Genomic DNA, 12,092 nt, shown 5'->3' with positions numbered 1-12,092 from the left:
CCAGCAGAAGGGCGGCCAGGAGGGGCGTGGGCACGTGTCTCCCGCCCATTAGGCCTGGCGCGGCGCCCCCTGGTCCATGGCAAGGGGTGTGGGTAATGAGGGGGCGTCAGGGGGTAAGGGTTGGTCACTATTCACTGGTATCACTATCACTGGCCCTGTGTCTGTGAGGGCGTGCGGGCGTGTGGGTGTGTGTGCGCGGTAGGAGCGTGCGTGCGGGAAGGCGCTCCGTCCGTGCTCACCGGCCGTCAGGGAGACACTGCCGCCGCACAGGTGCGGCCACCCCTCCCCCTCCCCAACCGCCCCGCTCACCTGGCGTGCGTGCGTAAGTGCGTGCCCAGGTCGGGGGAGGCGAGCTCACCTGCGTACCGCCGTCCTCGCTATTGCGTCTCCGGTCACTCCTGCTCCCTTCCCCCCCACACCGCCCCGTGCCCGGCTCCTCACCCACCAGGCCTGTCCAGTGCCCCAATGCCCCACGGCCCCGCTCCGCCCCGCCCCGCTTCCATCCGGGTACAGTACATCCTGGCGTCACGAGGACTAGCACCCTCACTATCACTATCACTGTCACTATCATCACCACTACTATCTCTGTCAACGTCACTGATATGAACATCACCATCACCAACATGACCATCAGTGTGTCAGTCTGCCTCACCACCACCATCACCATCACTGTGTCACTCACCGCCACTCACCACCACGTGTCCGTCACCTGCTAATGTTCCACCACCATCACTCTCATCCAGTGAGTGAGTGACATCAACAAACAAACCTCCACCAAGTGTTGCCTCATCATTTCACTCTTCTCACATCAATCCATTCATTCATGGCTCTGTTTCTTTTCACTCCATTTGTTTCTACGTCTATTTCTTTCATTCCATTCACTCACATGTTTTTAACTCATTCACTCGTAGTTTAACTTTTCAACATTTCTTCATCACTTTCACCAACGGACATTTCTCTGCAACATTAAAGAAACTCAACGTTATTCAATTATCACCAAGCATTACATATTCGTCATTCGTCTGTCTCCACGCTCAACTGTACCGTCAACTCTTACATTGTTTCTACAATACAATATATATATATATATATATATATATATATATATATATATATATATATATATATATATATATATATATATATATATATATATATATATATATATATATATATATATATATATATATATATATATATATATATATATATATATATATATATATATATATATATATATATATATATATATATATATATATATATATATATATATATATATATATATATATATATATATATATATATATATATATATCAAATTAAAAATGTTTACCATGAAATACTAAAAGAAAACGAAAGTTTTCTTTTGGACTTTGTGAGGGTGTCTAGTGTAAATGTAGGTGGAGAACCGACATTATCATCACAAGCATTGTTACTTTCATTGATAGCTGGACACGACGACAAGAAAAACTACATCCCAATAACTGATGAACCGACAAATACAGCATTTCAATACCCTCGATAAGGACAATGATGTGTACATAGCCTCAATACAAAGAAATATCAACCAATCCAATCTTCATCTTTATCTTGGAAAACTTTGAAAAATCTTAGGAATACTTGAGCTCCAATGTTTGCCCTGTGCCTTCACTAATGACAAGTACAGTGTTAGTTTGAGTCATGAACAAACATCCTGTCTTCAAAGTCTGAAACTCAAACATGTTCTTGTTCCAAAAACAAACACTACCAATATCAATTATCGCAACTTTGAACCAAAGGTGTCGCCAAGACCAATCAATCACTATATGGGGGGGGGACATCAAATACTGATTAAAAGGGAGGAGGAGGAGGAGGAGGAGGAGGAGGAGGAGGAGGAGGAGGAGGCAGGTGGCACAATTAAGGCAGTATTCTTAGCTTGGTTGGAATGGTGCCAAGGAGTGTTGGCCGCGCCGCCACAGTACTGGTGTTGGTGGTGGTGGTGGTAGTGTGGCAGTGGTGGTGTGGTGTGGTGGTGTGGCTTGACCCGCAGACCAGCCGTGAGTACTTACCTGTGTGCGTGTGTGCGTGCGTGTGTTATGCATGGCGTCACTTAAATGGCACAGTCCTCGCTGGTGATACAAAAAACGCGGACTTAAAAGAAAACGGCCTCAGGTTAGCAACATTAGCCTAAGATACATTTTCTTTTTTTTAGTGGAATATTCCAATTTTATTTGTTTATTTTTCTTTCATGCGTGACTCGTGACGCTTGAATGTTACACAACAACACCTGAGTGAATGTTATGTAAGCACACCTGTCAATGGGAATGTTGCTGCTGGTGTGCTGCTGCCTTATCCACGGAAGGAATGTTAGTATGCTCTCTCTCTCTCTCCCCCCTTCTCTCTCTCTCTCTCTACAGCAGACACACGGACACACCTTACATACCTACACGCTAATTGGATGTGTCTACTCTCTCTCTCTCTCTCTCTCTCTCTCTCTCTCTCTCTGTGCTTAAGCCTAAAACTTGCACTATCTCATTCTGTTCCGCCTCCAATATACCATTCAGAAAGCGCACGCACGCACACACACACACACACACACACACACACACACACACACACACACACACACACAAAAAAAAAAAAATATATATATATATATATATATATATATATATATATATATATATATATATATATATATATATATATATAATGGAAATAAATAGATAAACAAACAAATAAGATGAAATAAAATACATAAATGAATAAAACTAATAAATAAATAGAAAGTAAGAGACCAGATTATGTCCAACCTGGCCACGCGTCACTTCCCCATCGCAACGCGTGAATGTGTAGAGGTGGGCGCCGGGCACACCCACCCACACCCCCCACCCAAGGCACCCACCCACCTGTTCCCCCGCCCACTCCTTCAGAATCCACCGCAGCCGCTAAAATAAAGTATAAAATAAATAATAAATAATAATAAAGCTAATAAGGATGAAATAACAATGTGGTAGTGAATAATAACTCATTTGGGGAACATTTAAGGCAAAATTAAGTGGGTTGTTGTTGTTGTTGTTGTTGTTGTTGTTGTTGTTATCATTGTTATTGTTGTTGTTGTCGTTGTTGTTGTTGTTGTGGCTTATTATTATTATTATTATTATTATTATTATTGTTGTTGTTGTTGTTGTTGTTGTTGTTGTTGTTGTTGTTGTTGTTGTTGTTGTTGTTATTATTATTATTATTATTATTATTATTATTATTATTATTATTATTGTTGTTGTTGTTGTTGTTGTTGATGATGTTGTTGTTATTGTCGTTGTTGTTGTCGTTGGTGTTGTTGTTGTTGTTGTTGTTGTTGTTGTTGTTGTCCTCCCACCAGTAGCGCCTCAATACCGCGTCTCTCCAACACTTCACAAAACAGATGGAGCCATGAACTTCAACATCTGCAGGGGACAGCGCGGGAGTGGGGGCTGGGCTGGGGGCGACACTTCCTCCTAACCTTGAAATGAGTCACTGTGATCGGGTATTTCACTTCCCTGGACGTTCCTCAGCATGACCCGCCTCGCTTCACAACGCCTTGGTGACTGACGGAAGCTTGGTGCAAACGATAACTAAATCCTTTCAACTCTACGATTCTACTTGGTGATGTCAACCCCTTCAGTACCAGGACGCGTTTCCATATTCATTCTGCTTACTACTTGGTGATTTTCTACAGCTTCAGACTCATGTGGGAGATGAAAATAGTGAAGACTGTGGCCATTAATCTTCTGACCCCCATAGACCCTTCCTAATGTCAATAAAATGGTCTAATCGTGCCCAAAATCTGATGTTAAAAATGTGTCCCAGTACTGAAGGGGTTAAAATAGTGAAGACTGTGGCCATTAATCTTCTGACCCCCATAGACCCTTTTTAATGTCAATAAAATGGCCTAATCGTACACTAAACTCGCACTTTCATATTCATTCAGCGTACTACTTGGTGATTTTATACAGCTTCAGAGACATGTGGGGGATTAAAATAGTGAAGACTGTGACCCTTAATCTTCTGACCTCCATAGATCCTTCCTAATGGCAATAAAATGGTCTAATCGCACACAAATCTGAAGGTAAAAATGTGTCCCAGTACTGAAGGGGTTAAAGTGAGGGCGGGGTGACACGTGTTGACCTGATAGTTTCCTTGACCTTCCTTTGTGTTCCTGTTTCCATTTCTTCCTCCTCTCAACAAAATATTGGAATGTATGAATAAAGTAGAAAAGAAAAGAAAAATGAGGACTCGCCATAACCAAACTAGCAACAAGGATAAATTGAGGCTAACACACGCTGACCTACACTGCAATAACTTATCTCATCGCTACCTCGTCCACACACTCACACACTCAGCCGTCACGTCTCTTTGTGTATCAACTTATCTAAATAAATAATAACTTCTTTTCCCATGTTCGTGTCTCGACTGATAGAGCGAGGCACACCACACACCACACACCACACACCACACCCACTCAAAGCAAGGATACGAACTGACATAACCTAACCTAATCTAATCTAGCACTATCTTAAGAGTATTCTAAGTTTTTATTCTAAATTAATCTAACTTTGCCTAACTTTTATTCTAACCAAATCTAACGCAACCAGACTTTATTAGAACCTTACCTAATTTCATTTCAACCTTATCTAACATAACCTAACTCTATCCTAACTTTACCTAACTTTATCTAAACCTAACCTAACCTAACCTGATGGAATCTAACAATTATCCTAACCTAACCTAACCTAACCTAGCTTCATCCTAACATAGAATCTAATTTTTACCCTAAACTAATCTATAACTTCATCTTAACCTCTTCAACACTGCGATACAATTTTACCTTGAGATTTGTGTACCATTAGATCATTTTATTGACATTAGGAAGGGTCTATGGAGCTCAGAAGATTAATGGCCACAGTCTTCCCCATTTCAATTCCCAACATAAGTTTCTGAAGCTGTAGGAAATGTAAGCAGATTGAATATAGAAACGCGTCACGGTACTCAAGGGGTTAACATAACTTCATTCTAACCTAACCTAACCTATCCTAACCTAACCTGACCTAATTCAGATGAAAAGCCGTGTCCCTTAATCGAAATATATCACTTTTTTTCTGTGTTATATTATTGTTTTGTGGAGTTTTGCTTGTGTTGTTTGTGTTGCTCAGGATTTGGGTGGGTTTCTGATGTGTTCTCGTGGGATTGTTGTGTGTCGTAGGTGTGTGGTGGGTGTGTGGCGTTTGCGTGTGTCTGGAAAGTTTTTTAGGTGTGTTGTGAGGTGTTTTGCGTGTGTCTGAGTGTTTCTGTGGCAGTTTATTGTGTTACGGATGTTTTGGGAGTGTTGCGAGTTGATTTGCGTGTGTTTCTGTGGCAGTTTATTGTGTTATGGATGTTTTGGGATACATTTTGGTGTGTTTTGTGTGTTTGGGTGTTTGTTTGGTGGTGTTTCAACCGGGGGATGTTTTTTTTTTTATGTGTGTGGCATGACGCGAGAGAAAGATTATAGCCTTGATGGGCGGCGAGCGATCAATAATGATATTTTGAGACAATCGATGGAAGACTGCACGCTTCTCTCTCTCTCTCTCTGGAAGGCGGCGGGGTGAGGGTCGTGGCGGGAGGCGGCGGGCAGTATCTGAATACCTGTGTGGCTTCACCTAGGCCGGTATCCTACGGAGGGAGGGAGAGGGAGAGGGAGAGAGGGAGAGAGGGTGAGAGGGAGGGAGTTGTAGTAAAAGTGAGGCAATACAACCTCTGGATTCATCTCAGGCGGAGTGGGACGCGCAGGCGCAGGCAAAGGAGGCGGAGAGGGCGCGGCGCTGACGTGTCTTGCCTTGCTACTCTCGTGCCGCGCGCCACACACGCCCTCACTACCTGTGGGATTGCCGTGCGCGCCAGGCCGACCCGCTGCGCCGCCACTCACCACTCCACGCCCGCTAGCAAGGTACCGTCTGTCACCATCACCAATCACCCATCATTCACCACCAAGCCACTATCGCCACGCCCTTCCTGCCTCCCGCCGCCCCGTCACACCTCCCGGCGCGGCGTACTGATAACACAACTGACGAACATTGAGGTCTGTCACAAAAACAAGCAGGAAAGGCCATGGACAAGTTAGCCTGGCTTTCACGTGTGCTCCCCGCTGGTAAGGACACGGGGCATAGGTCACACTACCACCACAGCCACACACGCACCCTGCACACCCCGCCCCGCCACCAGGACAGTGAAAACAGTGACAAGGCGAGGCACATGAAAACACCCCCGTCATGGCATAACATTCCACCTTCACACTGGCGATCTCAAACACTACACTTTTCACCTCATAACTCTGACAATTCCCTGCTCTGACACCACCATAGGCAATACAATGCTTCACCACACCCTAATGTAACCATAGCACCCATACAACCACCGGTACATAGAGTAAATAACCAGAAATAACCGGTAGAAGAGGAAGGGGTGAGCCGGCGTGTGACGAGGCGGTAAGGAGAGGGAGGGTAGGTGGGGAGGCACGATCAAATGTCAATCTTACTTTTTTTCGTCTTTTTTTCACACCGGCGTGTCAAAAGTGAACGTACCGTGTGATTCCGTCGCTTGTTTTATTATTTCAGGCAGTCTGTTGATCAGGGAAGCTTGGAAAATAGTGAAATGTTGCAATGTTTTGAGGATAAATGTGCTGTGAAGGATTAGTTAAGTTTATCCTGTAACGTTTTCTTTTGCATGGAAATTTTAAGGGAGGCTTTTGTAAATTTGAGGGTCTTTTTAGATTTAGGGTAGACAAGATTTCTATGTACTTTTAAAAATCTCTTAATGTATCTATAAAAATATATCATAGGAGGAGGAGGAGGAGGAGGAGGAGGAGAGGTCTTGAGTGGCACGGTTCAAGTCTTGGCCAAAGGGCGTGAGGATAGGAAGGGCATCCACTCACGAAAACGCTTCCCAAACCCCAAAATCCAAAGTCCTTCATTGAGAGACTAGGTGAAACAAATCAAACTATAAATAAACACACAAATAAATAAATAAATAAACAAATAAATAAATAAATAAGAAAAACAAACCATAAAAAAACTAACAAACTTTCTTTTCTTTCCAGACACACACTTACACACACACACACACACACACACACACACACACACAGCATGGCGCCTCACATCCGCGTGGAGAGTCAAGGGGTCCGGTACACCCAAGAGGCGATAGAGGCAGACTACACCTACAACACCACCTCAGTATGGCGGGACAGCAAAGGTACACTCGTGGCCACACCCACCGCCACCACCTACACCTTCAGGACTATGCGAAAGGTGGGTATGTGTGGTGTGAGTGGGTGTTTGTGGGTGTAAGCGAGTGTGTGTGGGTGTGAATGAGTCTTTGAGGGTGTTAGTGTGTGTTTGTGTGGTGTGAGCGAAGGTGTGTGTGTGTGTGTGTGTGTGTGGAATGGTAGTAAGGTAAGCTATTTTCATGATTTAAGGTACAGAGAGAGAGAGAGAGAGAGAGAGAGAGAGAGAGTAATGTTTATTCAACTTAGAGTAATTTAGCTACACATGTCTTACTAATGAACATCTGACGTAAATTCACCTCACACTCACCTCAGCATCACTTACACACTTCAACTATCATGCTTGTTGTGTGAAGCTATGTAGACTAGTGCTTATCATGGGCCAGCCAGTCAGTCAGTCAGTCAGTCAGTCAGTGGGTCAATAAATCAATCAGTCAGTCAATCAATCATTTAATCAATCAACTAATGTCAGTCAGTCATTCGTTCATTCAGTCAGTCAGTGGGTCAATAAATCCGTCGGTCAGTCAGTCAGTCCGTCAATCAGTCAGTCAATATATCTACCTGTTTGTTCGTCTGTTTATCACTCGTACAGTTTCAGTCAGTCAGTCATTAGTCAGTCATCAATCATTCTGTCTATTTATACATCTGTCTGTGCTTATGTTGATTTGTTACTCCCAAAATTGTATCTTTATATCGTTCCAATCACAGTCAGTCAGTCAGTCAGTCAGTCTAACAATCATTTATCAGTCAGTTTCTAAAATTTATCACATATCCTTGCTGTCCCTACATTCACTCAATCGCTAACTCAATCCCTCCCTCCCTCACTCACTCACTCACTTATTCTCTCTCTCTCTCTCTCTCTCTCTCTCTCACTCACTCACTCCTTCCCTAACTCACTCCTCTAACGCCTTCCCTCACTCACTCACTCACTCCCTCTCTAACTCACTCACTCCTTCCCTCCCTCCCAGGTGCCTCGCGTGGGCCTCATGCTGGTGGGTCTCGGCGGCAACAATGGCACCACAGTCACGGGTGCCATCCTCGCCAACAGGCACAAGATGTCCTGGCACACCAAGAACGGACTCCACCACGCCAACTACTACGGTAATGCTGGTAGTAGTAGTAGTAGTAGTAGTAGTAGTAGTAGTAGTAGTAGTAGTAGTAGTAGTAGTAGTAGTAGTAGTCCTTCTCGTGATCTTCTCCACACTTGTTATATCCCTTAGGACACTTTAGGACACTCATCACATCCTCCTCTTAATCTTGTCCTTAACAGTTTCCCAGACCTTAGAATCTTGCCTCCGCCACGCTTGTCATTTCTCAGCACACTTCAGCACCCATATCAGACCTCTCTCTTAATCTGACTATACTAACCCTAAGCACATGTCAGCACCCCCATCAGATTCCCTCTTAACCCCTTCAGTACCATGACGCGTTTCCACATTCATTCTACTTACTATTTGGTGATTTTCTACAGCTTGAAACTCATGTGGGGGATTAAAATAGTGAAGACTCTGGCCATTAATCTTCTGACCTCCATAGACCCTTCCTAATGTCAATGTCTAATTACACCAACAATTCAGTCTTATCCTTCCATGATTTCTAACTCTTGTCAATCATGGTTATACCCTCTACTACTATTACTACTACCTCAGATCACCTTACGTCACCTAATCTGAGCCAATCCCTCCCTCCCTCCTTCCCACAGGTTCCATCACGCAGGCCAGCACGGTGTGTCTGGGCACGGGGCAGGATGGGGAGGAGGTCTACGTGCCCATGAAAGATCTGTTGCCCATGGTGGACCCCGATGACCTGGTGATTGATGGTACGTGTGTGTGTGTGTGTGTGTGTGTGTGTGTGTGTGTGTGTGTGTGTGTGTGTGTGTGTGTGTGTGTGTGTGTGTGTGTGTGTGTGTGTTTTATAGTCCTCTGTCTTTTTCTGTTTCTCTAATCCTTATCAGCCATACAACAAGAGAAGTACAGTTTAACCAATCAATTCGTGTTCTTATCTAACCATAACCAACCATAAACACATCAACACACAATTCAATGTATCCAACCACACCTACCAATACAAACACACAGTGAAGCCAAGTTGATCTGTCCATCCCTGCATGACCCATCTATCCGCAGGCTGGGACATCTCCTCGTTAAACCTGAGTGATGCAATGAAGCGCGCCAAGGTCCTCGATTACAACCTGCAGGTACAACTTGAGCCATACATGCGGGAGATCAAGCCCAGACCATCCATATACTTCCCAGAGTTCATAGCAGCTAACCAGGCGGACCGGGCCGATAATGTACTGCAGGGAACCAAACAGGAGCTGGTGGACAAGATCAGGGCGGACATCCAGGACTTCAAGACGACTAGTGGCGTGGACAAGGTGGTGGTGCTGTGGACGGCCAACACAGAGAGGTATACTGAGGTGACGGAGGAGGTGAACGGCTCAATGGATGCTCTGCTGGCGAGTATCAAGAGGAATGAAAAGGAGATCTCGCCCTCAACGCTCTTTGCAGTGGCGAGCATTCTGGAAGGGGTGAGTTTGGCGTGGCTAGGGCAGTTCTTTGGGCCTTCTTTCTTTTCTGTCTTGTTTGTTGTACTACTGTTCTTCTTCCCATTCCTCCTCTTTATCATCTTCAATCGCCTCCTCCTCCTTCTGCAACTCCGGCGAATTTCTACTCACGATCTATTTCTACTACTATTACGAAGACTCATATTCTCAAATACTTCTGTGTGTCACTTCTAAAGGCTTTATTTAAATTCAGACGAGTTTTTTTTTAAGGCGTTTTTACGTTTTTAGAGACAGACTGACAAGATTTCTGCATTGTTAATTGGAGAAACACTCTTGAAAACCCCGCTAATAATCTCTGTGGCCTTGGAAAATAGTCGTGGTGAGAGAATATGGATTTAAATTACGTACTTAATTTTACACTAAGAATCCTGTCACTATTATTACAACTATCGACTAAAACAGCAACAGGCAATCACCACCACCACCACCAGCACTACTAGTAACACCCACCCTGTCTTCCTTCAGGTGACGTACATCAACGGGTCCCCACAAAACACCTTCGTGCCTGGAGTGATAGAGCTGGCGCAGAAGAAGAAAGTGTACATAGCGGGGGACGATTTCAAGTCAGGGCAGACCAAGCTGAAGTCAGTGCTGGTGGACTTCCTGGTGAGTGCTGGGATCAAGCCCCGCTCCCTCGTCAGCTACAACCACCTCGGGAACAATGACGGGAAGAATCTCAACGCCCCGCAGACTTTTAGATCGAAGGAGGTGAGTGAGTGAGTGAGTTAGTGAGAAGTGAGCACAGACTTTTAGATCGAAGGAGGTGAGTGAGTGGGTGGATGGTGATTGAATAATTATTATGAAAGAAAGGTGTGTGTGTGTGTGTGTGTGTGTGTGTGTGTGTGTGTGTGTGTGTGTGTGTGTGTGTGTGTGTGTGTGTGTGTGTGTGTGTGTGTGAACTAAGCTAGCTGACGTGATATTATGACTTAACATTCTTTCTCCTCCTCCTCCTCCTCCCTTGTTATCGTCGTCGTTCTCTTCCTCCTCCTCTTGTTGCTTTCCTCTTTCCTATACTTTTGTTGTTGTTGTTCTCATTGTCCTCTTCCTCTTCTTGCTTATCCTCTTTCTCATGTACTTTTTCTTCTCATCCTTGCCCTTGTTCTCTTCCTCTTGGTTCTCTTCACCATCCACCACCACCACCACCTCTCCTTCCTGCAGATCTCCAAGAGCGGCGTGGTGGAAGACATGGTGGCGTCCAACGAGCTGCTGTACCGGGAGGGGGAGAAGCCTGACCACTGCGTCGTGATCAAGTACGTGCCGCATGTGGGGGACAGCAAGCGGGCCATGGACGAGTACAGCTCAGAGATCATGATGGGCGGCGCCAACACCTTAGTCATTCACAACACCTGCGAGGACTCACTTCTGGCCAGCCCTCTCATCCTAGACCTGGTGATTCTGGCCGAGCTGTGTGAGAGAATCAAGTTTAAGACGGAGAACTCAAACTATCAAAGCTTCCACTCCGTCTTGTCCATCCTGAGTTACCTGTGCAAGGCGCCTCTCGTCCCACCTGGCACACCAATCATCAACTCGCTATTCAGACAACGATCATGCATTGAGAACATTCTAAGGGCGTGTCTCGGTCTGCCGCCCCTGAACCACATGCTGCTGGAGTACAAGCATGAGCAGGTGGAGTGTGGCAAGGTGAAGCGTGCAGCTGAGGCGGTGAAGCGGCCAGCGGAGGTGATGAACGGCTCAACTAAACACCAAGCGCCACAACGCATCCGTCGCCTGTCCGATGAGATTGATAAGTGACTGTGAGGTGATGGTGACTGTCTGGTGATGTGTGTGTGTGGTGATGTTGTGGTGTTGTGGTGTTGTGGTGATCTCCTCCTCCTCACCCCTTCGCTTCTACTTTGCAGTTCCTCCTCGTGTTCTCCTTCTTCTCCTCTTCATTCTCCTTCTTTTCCCTTCTTTTCTCGTTTTTTTTTCTTCTTATCCGTCCTTTAAATCTTCCTAAGCCTCTTCCTCTTCTTTCAGCTCGTCTTTTTCTTCCTCCTCCTCCTCCTCCTCCTCCTCCTCCTCCTCCTCCTCCTCCTCCTCCACCACTATCTCCTTTTACATCACCGTCACTTCCTCCTCCTCCTCTTAAACCTCTTATCTAAAATGCTTACGAGAGAGAGAGAGAGAGAGAGAGAGAGAGAGAGAGAGAGAGAGAGAGAGAGAGAGAGAGAGAGAGAGAGAGAGAGAGAGAGAGAGAGAGAGAGAGAGAGAGAGAGAGAGAGAGAGAGAGAGAGAGAGAGAGAG

General features: G+C 45.1%; 2 protein-coding genes across 2 annotated transcripts in view; one reads left to right on the top strand and one right to left on the bottom strand.

The window, feature by feature from the left end:
* LOC123511478 (neuroblast differentiation-associated protein AHNAK-like) overlaps positions 1–242 on the bottom strand; it is a 30,650-nt gene extending 30,408 nt beyond the window's left edge. The window contains 1 exon segment of the mRNA XM_045267415.1: positions 1–242. This exon segment is cut by the window's left edge and continues 165 nt beyond it. Within this exon segment, the coding sequence (XP_045123350.1) occupies positions 1–49 (49 nt within the window). The 5' untranslated portion in view covers positions 50–242.
* A 1,696-nt stretch (positions 243–1,938) lies between these two features.
* LOC123511497 (inositol-3-phosphate synthase 1-B-like) lies at positions 1,939–11,777 on the top strand. Its single transcript, XM_045267451.1, has 8 exons — positions 1,939–2,039; positions 5,773–5,947; positions 7,097–7,307; positions 8,251–8,383; positions 8,985–9,101; positions 9,409–9,812; positions 10,314–10,556; positions 11,007–11,777. The coding sequence occupies exons 3-8, from the start codon at positions 7,146–7,148 to the stop codon at positions 11,598–11,600; spliced, it is 1,653 nt and encodes a 550-aa protein (XP_045123386.1). The 5' UTR covers positions 1,939–2,039; positions 5,773–5,947; positions 7,097–7,145; the 3' UTR covers positions 11,601–11,777.
* Positions 11,778–12,092: the final 315 nt, after the last annotated feature.

The sequence above is a fragment of the Portunus trituberculatus genome, chromosome 4, assembly GCF_017591435.1.
Source record: "Portunus trituberculatus isolate SZX2019 chromosome 4, ASM1759143v1, whole genome shotgun sequence".
Classification (NCBI taxonomy): Eukaryota; Metazoa; Arthropoda; class Malacostraca; order Decapoda; family Portunidae; genus Portunus; species Portunus trituberculatus.
This window is presented reverse-complemented; position numbering and strand designations above follow the sequence as displayed.

What these genes read in the sequence shown, in the direction of transcription:
- LOC123511497 (XM_045267451.1), top strand. Translation starts at nt 7,146, where the DNA reads ATGGCGCCTCACATCCGCGTGGAGAGTCAAGGGGTCCGGTACACCCAA. An exon ending in CCTTCAGGACTATGCGAAAG is followed by an intron (nt 7,308 to 8,250) that starts GTGGGTATGTGT and finishes CCTCCCTCCCAG; the next exon opens with GTGCCTCGCGTGGGCCTCAT. An exon ending in CGATGACCTGGTGATTGATG is followed by an intron (nt 9,102 to 9,408) that starts GTACGTGTGTGT and finishes ATCTATCCGCAG; the next exon opens with GCTGGGACATCTCCTCGTTA.